The sequence below is a fragment of the Parus major genome, chromosome 7 (genome assembly GCF_001522545.3).
Source record: "Parus major isolate Abel chromosome 7, Parus_major1.1, whole genome shotgun sequence".
Classification (NCBI taxonomy): domain Eukaryota; kingdom Metazoa; phylum Chordata; class Aves; order Passeriformes; family Paridae; genus Parus; species Parus major.
In genome coordinates, this window is record NC_031776.1 from 31,417,845 (window position 1) to 31,432,863 (window position 15,019).

The 15,019-nt window shown below is 36.3% G+C and overlaps 1 protein-coding gene across 1 annotated transcript in view; it reads right to left on the reverse strand.

Moving 5' to 3' along the window:
- The window catches only part of DARS1 (aspartyl-tRNA synthetase 1), a 37,017-nt gene continuing 21,998 nt past the window's right edge, over positions 1–15,019 (reverse strand). Inside the window, exons 8-16 of the mRNA XM_015635154.3 lie at positions 7,886–7,997; positions 6,334–6,468; positions 5,305–5,452; positions 4,238–4,384; positions 3,200–3,242; positions 2,491–2,571; positions 1,920–2,031; positions 1,442–1,513; positions 1–637 (exon numbers count right to left, since the gene is read on the reverse strand). Coding sequence (XP_015490640.1) covers positions 546–637; positions 1,442–1,513; positions 1,920–2,031; positions 2,491–2,571; positions 3,200–3,242; positions 4,238–4,384; positions 5,305–5,452; positions 6,334–6,468; positions 7,886–7,997 — 942 coding nt within the window. The 3' untranslated portion in view covers positions 1–545. The remainder of the gene's footprint in view (positions 638–1,441; positions 1,514–1,919; positions 2,032–2,490; positions 2,572–3,199; positions 3,243–4,237; positions 4,385–5,304; positions 5,453–6,333; positions 6,469–7,885; positions 7,998–15,019) is intronic.

Genomic DNA, 15,019 nt, shown 5'->3' on the forward strand with positions numbered 1-15,019 from the left:
TATCTAATTTACTTTGAGAGCTTTATTTCAACCTGTTTTAACAACTTCTTACGAAGATTTCTTGTTAAGAATGTTCCCACCTGCTTTCTTACCTGACACTCATGTAAATTATCAACTGGCTGGTCTCCAGATTTTTAAATTGCAAGCATCCAGTCACTTTATCTTGGAGCCAGTACTTCAGAATATTCAATCTTGCTGACATTAAGTTAAAAATGCAAAATGGTTATTGCATAATTTATTAAAATGTTTAGAAAAATGATACAGTTTAATGTGACACTAAAATACTAATCCAAAGTATCCCATTTTCATTAAAAATGTGCAGCTGCCAATACAAAGAGTCTTGATCTGCTAAAATATTTTCCTTTAAATAAACAAATAAGCATAAAAAAAATTACTGTGGCACTTAACAAAGGAGAATTTTTTTTTTTAATTGCATATCATAATGCTCAAATCAATCAATACACGTTCATCAGCAGCAGGGGCTATGCCTGCAGTCAGGTCCTATTTGCAGGGCAGAGCATTCCCAACTCCCAGAGCAGCTCCTGTCAGGGCGTCAGGCGTTTGGGATCCCTCGGGAACATGGAGGTCTGACGGACATTGTGCAGCCCCAGGTACAGCATGGTTACTCTCTCCAGCCCTAGAGCAGATGAAACAGCCCATCAGCACTGCCAGTCTTTGTTCAAAGCCCCAAAGGAGCTGCAGGTCCTTCCCAGCTGGGGCCAGCCTCACACAGCTGTGTGAGCACAGCCCATGATATAGGCACTTCTAATTCTTGGGGCTGTAAGCACCCCAGCCATGGTGGGTGGAACCCAGATGCACACTTGTTTTTCCATACACCTCCTATGTTAAGGTTTCAACATGGAACAGTTTGAACCCAGTGTTAATCCTCATGGCATCTGCTGTTTGGCTGGTACTTTGCCACAAGGACCATGTACTCTGAAGGAAAGATGCATCTTCAGCTTCCTTGGTGTCAGTTCTGACTGGGCCTAAATTATTTTGGATTACCTGCCAATGTTGCATGCTCCCTAACAGATGCAGAAGCAATCACTTATTTCTCCTCACTGCAAAACACCTTCATCAAATACACAGAGAGCAGTGGTTGCTGGTATGATGGTGACTTTGATAAATCCATACATAATACACTATTTTCTTGCTTCATTAAATTTTCCTCATTGGTCAAATTTGAAAGTAATGTGCCTGGCTAGTAAGGTGACACTTTATCTTGGGATAACCTTTTTAAACCGCCAGACTGTGCCATTAGTATTTTGCCTATTTATTTTATGATGATCCTTAAATTTGAGCTTCTCTCCTTATATTCTCCAGGCTAAACAGCCCCACAAATTTACCTAATAAGGTCACTATTCTGAATTTCTATACTGAACTCTGCTTGGGACTGAGCAGTGTAAGTTAAGCTCAGGCTAAACAAAAAAGAGATACTTACCTATTCCACCACCTGCGTGTGGAGGTGCACCAAACCGAAAAGAGTCAATATAAGCCTTTATTTTCTCCAAATCTAGAAAAGAAAAATATCTTTTTTTCATCTGCTTAACAAACCCCAAGCCAAACAGACAAATAACTTCAGGACTACAAGCACAACAAAGAAATTACAAACTAACAGTGGGGCTTTGCTCATTGAACATGTAGATTGTCCAGAGCTATCTAGAATTTATGACTGTAACAGTTTTGTTATATAATTTTATTAATAACTATTTATTAAAAACTATTCAACAAGATGTTGCTGGAAGACTCAGTAGTTTCTTAACACCCCACTCTAGATGGTTAAACAGAATTAGATGGATTAACAGTAAGAATGAAACAACTCTGATTTTACCACTCATATAAGAAATTCTGCCTCAAATTCTTCCTCTAAAGGACAAAAATCAAGTAATGACTTATGTTCTTTTAAATTGCCTTGTTACCAATGCCATGATGCTTGGCTCGCTCTGTCAGCAGCTGGGGGTCATGAATTCTCTGAGCTCCAGACAAGATTTCTTCCCCTCTCATGAACATATCATACGAGTTAGAGGTTTTCTGGAAACACCAAAAAGGAGTTTATTTTCTACCACAGTTCCATCATTTGTAAATATTTACCTCTCAATAACATAATTTTCTGATATCCAATGCTGTAAAAAAAGCCTAATTTCTGCTAAAATGTCTGCTGCCCTGGAAGAATGCTTTTGCCACTTTTCAGTGATGGCAACAGGGTTTGACCATGGAGATCTCTTCATAAAGCTTTCCCAGTTTTTGCTCATTTCTTTCTGATATGTTTTCACTAGTGAAGAGTAACTGAAAACATTTGACAAGTCATGTAACCCTGACCTTATCTTGTTATCATAATTTTAATTATAGCAAGGCTGGAACTAAATGATCTCTGGTCATATTAATACATTTTATCTGTATTATCAAGTTATCCCTACATGAAGTAATTTAAACTAAAAGAAAAAAAAAAAAAAAAGAAAAAACCCATTAACAACAAGGAATTTTACTTACAGGGTTGGCTGGGTCTGGCATTGTATAAAAAGGCCGCACAGCAAGAGGATATTTGTCAAGAATATAGAAGTCTGTGTCATACTGAATAAGTAATTTAGAACAGTTAGTACAAGAGAAAATTACATAAAAAACAAATTACAAGAGAAAGACAGAACCAGTGAATCTTTGCAATAGAATTTAAAAAAAATTCCCAATAGCTTCCCACAATATTGTCTAAGTTATCAATAAAAGTGGTGCATTCTTTCTCATTTTTTCAATACTTTTTCTAGTGTAAACTTCCAAATGCTGAGCAGTAAAATGTGTTGCTGTAACAGGTACTTTTTTTTCTCCCCCAAAGATCTCATCTTCTCCAATAGATTTTGCTAGACTCTGGTCTTTTTGGGTGTTTTTTAAAGTCTCCTAAGAATTGGCTTTGAAACATACTAGCTTGTTTGGTGTCCTCAGTACAACATATAATAGAAATAAATATAAAAAATTGAAAATGGTTTGAAACTGCTTATTAATGACAAAAACAAAACTGACAGTAGATGAAATACAAAGCACCAAAATGGGAATGCAGTCAATTAAAAAATGGTAATCGCCAACTCTTCACAATTTCTGCATGTTCTGAGATACTGTTAACATGTAAGCATTTACACCAACCCTATGAATTTACAATATCAAGTTTAAGATTCAGTGACAAATTTATTTACTCTAAAAGAATTGTTACCTTTTCCTTTACTAGGCGTCCCAGGAGCTTTTCATTAGGTGTGCTGAAAAAGATTATCATCATTGAAATGAAGCGATTTAAACTTGTACTTGTGATATACTTCACAAAGCCCAAAAGATTATAAATTACAGAGCTGCTACACCCTGACCCTTAGAAAATCTAGTACTTGTTTCTGACTCTTTTGGGTTGTGCATACAGAAACTGCAGAAATAAAGTATATTTATTTGTTTCTGAATATTTCTTATTGGTCCTAGAAATTCCTTAAAATAACTGGTACCTAAGAATATTCTTTCTCTCAGTGTAACTTCTTCCTAGTTACCATATTCTGATTACTAAAGAACTGTGTACTCCATTTCCTATTGCCATACATCTTGTGTATGACACAATAAGTGAAAAACACATGAACAGTCGTTGACAAAATGATTTTCCTCCATCAAACTCTTATGATGGAAACTTTATTTGATGCACAGTTGGTTTAACTTAAAATCACACGTAAGTACCCTAAAGGTGCTGGATATACTATGGGAAAGAACAGAACTGTTTTAATGAATTAAACATCTTTAGTAAAGTTTATATATAAACTGCTAATTAAACCATCTCTCAGTAAATCAATGGGAATTCATCAAGATTGTTTAATCATTTTCCTGAGAGGTGGAAGGAAGAAATGGAAGGGTGTTAAAAGAAAAACCTTAAGGCAGAAGAACCTTTTTATTATTTATCTTTTACTCTCTAGTCATGTTGTACTCAAAGACATGTTGTAATCACATGAAGGACTGCAATTGCTGGACAAACAAACACTTCTTTTCCTTCATTCTCACTTCATGTTGTGAGTTATTTTCTGTCAGATTTCAGAGTCAACGTTAAAAGATAGGATTATTTTCACATCCTCTCATTTACTTGTCAAGAGATCTGAACAAAAGTGCTGTTTATTCCTCTAAAAGCTGTGGGTCCTTATTGAGGGCTGTCAGGTGCTCAATACAAAACTGACACTTCACTACCACTTTCCCAAGAGTGACATAGTTATGTCCTGCCACGTACCTGAGATCCTCTTCATCACCCATCTCCACACCAGCCTCTCGAAGCATGGCCACACCTTCACGGTATTCCAGCCTCAGAGTTGGCTCCAAAAACTTAAATGGCTCACAAGGGAACTGTTTGCTCACTGTCTGAATTTCAGTTTGGAATCTACAGACAAAGAAACAAGAACAGAAGCCAAATACACGACAGTCAAGAACTTGCACGTAATAATGGTTTTGTGATTTTGCCACAAGAGGTCCCTCTTGCAACATAAAAACTGTATTAAAACCACTTCTGGAGAAATTCTGTAACGAATTGTTCCAACAAAGTTAATGCACCTACTTCACTGATGTTAATATTTTACTACTAGGTCTGTGAAATCCTTTTTGTAAGAAGTAATCGTCTAGGTCGAATTTTCACAGTAAAGACACTGAAATCACCCCTTTGATTTGTAGTATTTACCTAAGTTCTTTTTTGAAGTAAAATTTGGAGTAATAGCCAAATATATACCAGAAATTTCCATCTGGACAGACAAAGATTTGAATTTCTTCTGGCAAAAGTATAATTTGTAAGCAAATGGAAACCACTTCCTAAACTTCTAGCCTGGTTTTTTAATGAGTTAGACTGTGAATAATGGAAAATAATCCTTGTTGTTATCAAGGAAGAAATGCAGGCTGGTACAATCTTATTTTATTTAAGAAAACTTTCTTATATAGTAAATATTAAAATAACTTTTGAAATAGAACCATCTACCAGTAGTGGCACAAAAAGGACATTAATTAAGGATGGATTATTTCTCTTAGGAAGTCCTTTCAAGAGCAGACAGCAAGTTTCTTGGCACAAACCAGCATACTCCAGGAGATGCTAAAAGTAGTTTACTGGCCTATGGCTTGAGTGAACCTTAGAAGTCAGGCACAAAGAAATAGTTAAGAGCAAAGTGAAAATATGTTTCAAAGTTGTGTTGTAAATTAGATTACCAATGATTATCTAACAAACTGAGGATAAAAGGCTTGCCTACTTCATTCCACAGTGCAAGAGATGTCAAACAAACAAAGTTGCTCATTGAAAGAAGGAAACGTTTTTATTACCTTTCCTGAAGCCCCTTGAATATCTGCACCAGGGTATCTGCAATCTCATCTACCACTTCATGATAGTGATAATTAAAAGCCATTTCAATATCCAGACCAACAAACTCAGTCAGGTGTCTGTGGGTATTGGAGTCCTCAGCTCTAAATACTGTAAAATTAAACAACAGAATTTCTAACTGACCTGAAATCATCACTCTAGTTGAAAAAATAACAATCGTCATTAGTATTAGACAGACATGAAAACTCTCACTGAAAGGCACAAATATAACTAGCAGCCTCAGGGCATCATTTTTAACAGTGACAGCACTACTGCAGCTGTGGTGCTCAAAGGATACAAGACAGACACAATCCACAGAGAGGCAGGATCTCTGGTTAGACTAAGTCGCAAGGGGAAAAAACAGACAAGCTTTCAAGCACACAAGAACTTTCAGATTTGAAAACTGCCTTTTTCAGAGGAAGTGGACTTGTACACGTGTGTGTCTTCTGGGATGGGTACATGAGTCTAATATAAACACATCTTCCCATAAACCATGACTCATCTGTTAGTGATTAACAAGAAATTTAAGACCTTCTGAATTACTTGGAATTTGTTTGCTTTTTTTTTTTTTTTTTGTTTATACACTGTTATTGACTTGTTTTTAGCATTTAGGGATTATGTGTCTTTAAACCACTTGAGGTCTTTGAAGAAAACTATTGTATTGCCACCCAAAGAGGCCATGTTTGAATCAGATTTTGAGAAAGAGAGCATGAGACTGGAAATTATTAATTTTTTATTATTTACTGACAGGTAAAAGTAAGCTTGTTCTAAGTAATGTTGTTTGGTACATGTACAGCAACTTCTCTGTCAACTTTACTGTCAGCAGTCGCCTCAACTGAAATTTGGTTTGGCAAGTGAAACTACACCAAGTGAAACATTTCAAAGCTTTAGTGTGTGTGTGTGTGTGTGTGTGTGTTATCTCACTTGTACCACAGCTGCTAAAAGCCACCAGGGCACACTTCACACACTGCATAAAGCAAAGCTTTTCTTACCTGGCCCGACACAGAAAACCTTTTCAAAGTCAGCACATATACACATCTGCTTGTACAGCTGTGGGGACTGAGCCAGGTAGGCACTGGTTTTGAAGTAGGACACAGTAAACACATTGGCTCCTCCTTCACTGGCAGCTAGAAAGCAAGTGCTTTTATAAGGAATTATTGAAATAAAATTAAACAGTTATTAAAATACAAATGTAAAAAATCAATCAGAGGTAAAATGATAGATTATTGGTCTATCATTTAAAGATAAGAAAGAGATTTTTTTTTCAAAGTGTATTAGAGGAAAAATACATATTTGCATCCATCCATTCATGCCAAGGTAAATTTTACAGCTCAGGACTGTCACACCTTTTCTTGAAAATCTGCAAATTTAGCTGGGGTAGTTTAAAATGTTACTGTTGCAGCTGACCTTCACCTTAGAGTGAGAACAGCAGAATACATATCTGTACTAACACATCTACCTGCAGCCCCACATTTCTGTGGAAACCAATCACTGACAGTGGCTCAGGTTGCCATGGGTTCACTGCAGAACCTCAGATCAAAGAGCATATCCTGTTTTGCCAGGACCATCCTCTCTGACTGAAAGCAGAAATCTCTCTCACAGCCAATCCCAGATTTACCAAAGGACATGAGCCAAAGCTATAAAGCTTTTTCTCAGTTTGAGGCAATTTTCATAGACAGGAACAAGGATCACAAGCCTTTCCCTTACACCTACCAAAACTGCACCACTTCACCTTGCCAATTCCCAGCATGTGATGTGAGAGGTGCAGTGGCCTAACACAGGTAACTTCTAAAAACTGAATGTACATACAATACACAGTAATGTAACACATAATGTAACAACACATAATGTGTTACACACAAATGTTCTCCTCTGATTTTAAATGCAATGTATCTTAGTGGTCTCAACAAAACCTCAAAGAGCACAAACAAGATGGAAGAAAAACTTCCATCAGTACATCAAGAAACTGGACTTTTGAAAACAATACAGCAAATCAAAAGAAACAGAAACAAAGTCTTCATTTCAGACTTTAAGACTGAAGCTGTTATTCCATATTTCCAAAAAGAAAAAGGTCTACCACCTTCTGTTCTGCCACATTCTCATGGCTAAAGAAGTGACAAACTGTGCCATACAAAGGCATCATATTTTACACCATATGTTTGTTGCAACATCTTTATAATGGAATCGGCTTTTAATCTAAATTAGACTGTTTTTTTTAAATACTGAGAATGGAACAGGCAGTGCTCAACACAAAGAACACTGATTTGAAGAACAATGCATATGATCAGAATTAGACATTCATATGCATTGCGAACTACATAAATCAGGTGTGTATATATATTTTTTCTTGTCATTTTTTTAATAGCCTAAGTCAGGAGAAAAGTAAAGACCAACTCTGACACCTGCAACTTTGCTACGTTGCATCTAAGCTAGAAAGAAAATATATGTTTTTTAAATAAGAACTTACTGAATTTTTGTCATATAAGTACACTGAGAAACTATAGAAGAAGCACAACTGTAGCTGCTGGATCACATATACAGTACCTGAAATGATTTTGGGAGTCTGAATTTCCACAAATCCCTTGCGAATGAGAGTTTCTCGGAAAAGCTGACAAATACCAGACTGAAGGCAGAAGATTGCCTGACTAGTGGAGGTCTACAAGAAGAAGATAAAATAATGAATCCTATGTTAGTTTTTCCTGACTCTATTACTTCTTCTGGACAACTGAATTCCTTCCCTCAGGAATACCTGATTATTGTATCTGCCTAAACAGTGAGAAGTGCAAATCCGTAATTGTCTGTTACACAGAAGGAAACGGGAAAGGAAACCAAAGAAATTATTAATTTCAATTTATAGCATATTTAGTTATAAACGAGGCACTATGGCAAATTCTACATTAAAAATAAATACCTGATTTATGAGATGTGCTCCTGCAAATAAAGGTTTTATCAGAAGAAATTGAATAAAAGCACTAAATCTATTAAAAAGCTTTCAGCACACTGAACTAGAACAGCTGCAGGATACACAGTGCATGATAAAAGCAAAGCCATTAATAACTTACATAAGGTAGAAATGTCTGTCTGTTAAAGGCTACCAAATAGAATGTTTTTTCATGTAAAAACACAGCCACATGTTAATCATGTACAACACTGCCACAAAAACATCCAAAACCCAAGGTCTACACTTCAACATTTAAGCAGCCCATGTAACACCTGTTGATATGAACTGCAGTTCTGTCTTTTTTTCACCTTACTTTAAAAGTAAATTTAGCTGAAAGCAGAAGTAGATTTAACTGAATTGAAAATTTTGTTTATGCACATGACACAATTGAGCTGCTCATCTCAGTTAGCAAATACCTACACTAAACATTCCTGGAACACTTTTGGCCTAAAGAATGAAACAACCACTTCAGTGACTGCTGCAAAGACTGCGAGGAATCAGCACTGAAGCCATATCTGATTTTGTGCTTTCAGCATCTCAAATGTGACAGTGAGCAACCTAAAAGGGTACAAAAAGACCAACAAGTTCCTGCATACGAGCAAGAGAACAGTTCTTTACGACAACCTGCGTCACAGCACTGTTTACTTCCCTTTCTGAACAGCACCCAGCTCTTCAGTTAGGGTAAGAAAGGTCTTGTGGGATTTTTCAGACTCCTCTACCAAACCACGAAACAAAAAACCTCCAACCAAAACAAATTATATGAGCAGCCAAATTTAGACAGACAGTCAGTAGAAATGCTGAAATAAAGCTACATCCATCATCTCTGCAAAATAAAGACATCCCTTTACCAACAAACCCAAAGTGAAAACTGCAATAATACTGGAGATCTGTAGCTGTTTGGAGTTATTTGCTGTTTGAGCTGACCAATGAAATATTTCAGGTGGGTAAGTGGTTGAGACTAGTAAATAATAGCAGTTCTCACTGTCTGATAAACCACATGTCTTACAGACCACAGATGCTACTCCAAATGTTCAAAATGAAGCAAATGAGGTTTTGAGCAACAGTTACAAAAGTACCCTCAAAGTTTTTCACCTTCTTCACATTGGTCACCCAGAAACAGACATATGGTAAGACACTGCCTGAATTAAGGGCATAATTTGGCAGTACATCCAAGTACCAGGATGATTCAAAGGGATTTTTTTCTTCTTAACTATCTCCTACTTGAAAGGTGAAAAAGTTGACAACCTTAAGTCACATTTAAGTTTCTCAATAAAGTTTTTGATGAACTATACACATATAAAATTGCTAAGACAGAAGTGTAACATCAACATAAATCAGGATAGAAACAATATATGGCTATAAAATATCTTCTACCCTTGGTGTGAACCAACAGCAGTTTCATGCCAGAGCAAGTGAGAATGCAGTAGTGAGCCAAACAGCCCCAGGAAAAAGAAAACCAGTTGCTAAACCCAGTCTGAAAGCAATTACATGGTCTGACCTAAAACTGTGCACAGAAACACAGTCAGTCAATATCTAACGCAGCTCTCCAGTAGCAAAGGTTTGTCAGGCAGTAACAGCTCCAGTCCTTTGTCAGATTGCAGGGCAAGGACAAGCTGAGCTATCTATAACAATAAGTTATGCTTAGAAACAGCATTTATGAAAGCAGCCAAATTCACAGAACTGGACACTGAAGCTTTTATTTAACTGCAGACCAAAACCAAGCAGCGATTCTCCGTACTTTAAATTAGATCTGACAAGACCACTCTTCTTCCAGCAAAGGTGGCCGCGTTTCAGTGTCCATTCACTCAAAGACTGACAACATGGATAAATGTTGGGAATTTGTGATACTGATACTTCTTGTAAGAATTAAACAGACTCACGAGACATCTAAGATAAGCTCATACAGAACTGCATCTGACAATTTGCACTGGAGTCAAATCAATGACCTCAAAAGTTTTATGCGCCACTACAATTTCCAGGATTTTAAAAATGGAGAAAGAACTTTTCAGATTTAATAACATGCTTTGCACTGGTGTGATGTTCAGAACACAAAGAGAACAAATTCATTTGAAGAAAATAATTCAGTAACCGAGAGGCTGGTATATATAGCAATGTTTTTACAATGGTAAGTAACATAGTCACAATTTGAGCTTCCATATGTAGGTACAATACAGCAAGCTAAAGACTGCTGTCAAAATTAATTGATTTTTACCTTTGCCTTAAAATAAGATTTTGCCATGGCATTCTATTTGTGTAGTGTTTACTCCAATAGGAACCCTTCCACATACATATTGACAAACTCTTATCTGAGACTTTGGCAAAGACAGTCAATACTGTTTCAAGAATTAATCAGAAACAGAAACAAATTTATAACACAAATGCTGTTGCAGTTAACAATGTTAATGTTTTAACTCAGTTTTCAAAGTTAATTTTACAGAAAAATGCATTATTTTCAATAATCACCTTTGTTACAGGCAGCAGAAGAAAAGTTTAGGGAACAATACTGAAGTATGAGTTTCAGTCATATCCTCAGTCTAATTTCACCTGTGTGTTTATTATTCAGATGCCATGAAGAAAGATACTAATGACAAAACGAAGCACTGTGAGATTATAAAAATAATTATCACTTTTTGTTTGGCACAAGCTGCAGTGTCAGAACAACAGCCATGTGTGCTGCCAAATGTTTTTCAGTGGAACTGAGGGCAGTTCACACCAACGTGATCATATCTCAGTGAGGTGAGACCAATGCACAGACATGAGAACTTGTGATCTTTCTTTTTACTCTCACATCAGCTGCAGAATTTGTTCTGCTCTCCCTTTATTTTTGCTTTTCTGTTTGCCTGCTGTAGCTACCTATCTTCCATCAGGAACATTAAATACATAGTTGGCTAAATAATATAATCTGTACTCTTTTAAGTAATCTACATTATTTTAAGTCACGTAACTAATTTTGCAATTCCTCCACTATATATAGGACAAACTAAGGTTTTGTTAGGAAACAGAATTTATCTGAAATAATTTTTTTTTTTTTTTAACACTAAGGTAACTGAAGTCTACTTTTATTCAAATTTCAGTATTATAGTACAAGAATATACGAACATGGAGTTTGTAGTCTAAATGAGTGAGACTGTGTATGAACACACTGCCAAATCACTGTCCACAGGAAAATAAACTGAACATTTGTTTGTTCATTACAGCTTGGATTCAGTCAGGAAAAACACAGCTTTTACAATGAGGAAACTCAATCCAACACAATGAAATCAAGCTTGAAATAATCGAGTATTTGGAAAAAAAGTGCATTAAGATCAGTGTACAGCTGGATTATCACATAACACAGTCTGTCATCCATAAACTACAAAAGACACAGTTTAATGCTAATGCTCTACCCTGAGCAGTATGAACAGGATAATACTGACCCTAAAAAGGCTTTGCTTTGGTCTCAATGAGCTGAGCATTAGTAGCCACATTTGTAGCAACAGGACTGCAAAAAACATAATTCAAATCACATTTGGACAGATCCTGTTGAGATAAAAGTCCTGCTGAACACAAAAAATAAACCAGAGCAAGGACATCAGTCAGGTCCATTGTAAACCTGGGTGAATCTGAATTGTTTCATTATTCAGACTTTTTCAAAGGCAAACTGAGAAGTAAAACCCAAGAATTAGTGTTTCTTTCATTGGACTTTTCTTCATTTTTTTTTTAAACAATGTAAAAATGGATGAACCTGAACTGGTAATTTTAAGAAGCATACTACAAGAATCAGCTTTTCACTGGTCTCTTCTTCATTACTTTTCATGTACCACAGAATTTCATGAAATCTAGTTTCTGCAGGTCTTTTTATAGACATGGGAAGTCTACGCATCATCAAATACTTCAGTGAAACTTAAGAACAGCAGAAAAGTAAAGATTTAAAAACACAGTCAGTGCTCTACTTTACCCTTTTTAACTGTTATGATAAGTGAATGGTAAATCAAACACCTCTATGATCAAGTGGTTTAACTTTCATTAAGCCATTGTGAAAAACAGATATTTAAGTCAACAGTGGTTTCCTTACAGTCACCTGTGGTTATGTGAAAGAAAATTTAGTCTACACAAGGACTTTTCTTTCTTCTTACCAGCTCTCTTTTATCTAAAGCGCTAACTTTTCTACTCCAAAGGTGTGATCTGTATTTTATGAGTTAACCCACCAGGAACAGGTTCATTCTTCTCCAGTAATAATTCTTTGGAAATTATTTTCAAAACCCCTTAGCCCTAAATAATCACTATTTTCTCTCCATACCTCACAGTAACAACCACAGCAGTAGCCTGGCATCTTGACATTTAAGTACTTCCCATCCCCAACCTTAAAATAACTAAACTACCAGACACTTCTAAGAGATCTCTGTCAGCAAACAAAATGCAAGATTGTTAATAATTCACTGCAATACTCAGTCTATTTCCACATGTACACAAGAGTGGAAGTCTTGCAATCTTTGCAACATACTTTGCATCTTTCATCTCCACTAATGTAATTTCCTTATTATTAACTGCACTTCTTGTATTGCATCATAATCAAATCTTCCTTGGTATAACATCATAGCTGGATGGAGTGATGCTATTTTTGGAAATCCACTTTTTTTCATTCATGTAATAACTGAGTTTCCCAGCTCTGCTTTATCATGATTGGTCCTATTCAATTAATTAATCTCCTACATTAATCACTCTTTAAAATTAGCTAATTACTTAACTACTTTAAATACTGTGTTTAAATGGATAAAATAATTTTAGTTTCATACAAATTATTTTTTTAGTCTGAGCCTAACCAAGATCTATGCATTTAGTTTGGTAAACCTTTCTCAAAATAACAGTGTCCTTATTTTTGACATTAAGTGACCTCCTTCTTCCTTAAAAAACTGGGGCACTGAGGAAACCAGAACTAGATTATACATTTATCTGTGGCTGGACTTCCTCCCACACTTGTAGGAACTGATCACCACAGTATCTCTGTTAGAACTATTCTGTTAACATTTTTCTCTGTTACCCATGATATGGTTTTCCTATAAGGAAAAGCTGTGGGAACAAGGGTTCAGATAACACATCATGTTTGCAATCCTCCTTAGGACATGCCTACTTATACACTGCATTTGAAACACCAAAGGCTCTTTGATGCCCATTTGTACTCCAGTAGCTCCAATCTATGGAATTAAATCACTGAAAATCAATTACTACTTTCTGGGTTTCTTTGTATTCCTACTCTTGTGATTTCACTCCATAACAGTGCTTAGGATGTACAAATATATACATATGCATGTGTTCTCACAAGAAATTTCTCTGAAGTCTCCCCTTTCTTCATTATTTTCTGCTTACTCAGCACTCCCGTAAAAAAATATTAAAATAACACATTTAGAATCTGCTTTTGTTCTGAAACACATAATGAAAAGTGTAACAGAAAAGATACACAGAAATGTGACACAGTCTGAGACAGAAATTTTTCCTGAGCAGGGAAGGAAGGCAAGACAGATACCCAATCTCAATCATGGGCAAGCTGTGGCCAAACCACACCCAGCCACAGGTGTATGCAGAGGATGAGACGCAGAAACTGTGGTACTGAGATCTGGCATTTCATCCTTCTACCAATTGTGTGAAAAGCTAACCTGAATTCCTGTTCAGCATGAAACATCTGCTTAGCATCACACTGCAGCAGCTGCTGTAGCTAAGGATAAAAAGAGCTTCTTAACACAGAGTTAAGGTTCGGAGTGCAAAACAAGGTGCCAGACATTGCTGAAGAAAGGGTGTCCCAACAGTGGTTGGGACACAGAAGAGGTTACAGCAACATCCACTTAGGTCAGCAGCTGCACCCTCCAAGCAGAATACTGACAACTAATGCCCTACTGCTGTACTGACACAGACATTTCAGAAGTATTGGGAGGGTCATGCTGAACTTCTGGATGTGTACAAGGGCAGAAAAACATCCAGTCCTTTCCATTCCACCTCTTGTGTTTATTCTGACATAAGTCTTCCTTCTTTTTCCATTACTATTGACCTTCCTAAGCATTGCTCTGCAGATGCCCTCAAGTGCCTTTCAGCCAAGGATACCTCCAAGCCATTTTTCACCCAGTATTTTTAAACGTTATTTCCCTTTGTATAATTTCTTTTTTCTTTTTGAGTCTCATGGCTCCTTTCAGTTTATTATACAGGTGGTTCTTGAATATAATGGATTTTCTGGAGTTTTTTTCTGGAGTGCTGTTGGTTATTTTTACGCATCACCAGATGTTCAAGAAAAGCCTGCAGTTCAAGCATCCCAGATTTGTCCCCTTCAATTCAGTACACTGCCTTAGCACTACCATAAGCTGAAGATCCTTCAAATGATTTCACTTTCAATCATTAGTATAGAATTCTTTTCATTAAAGGCTTAATTTAAGACAGATTAAGAGACCAATATGATGAGATACTGAGTACCCTGAAAAGTAACCACAGACTGAAGTTACTCAGTATCGTACATAAGGTCAAGTGAAAAGCAATTTGGTACAAGTAAAACAATTGACACAAGTAGTTTTAGTTGTTGAAATAAGGAGATCAGATGTTAAAAAGCTGCACCTCAGTGCCAGAACTTTTCCTAATTTTCCAATAAAATACTTAAATACTTTTTTTGTTTCATTTCTCAGGTCCAAAAGACTGATTTACTGAGAAACTGCCATTACCAAGAACTCTGAAGGTAGTACCAGGTATCAAAAAAAAAAAAAAAAAAAAAAAAAAAA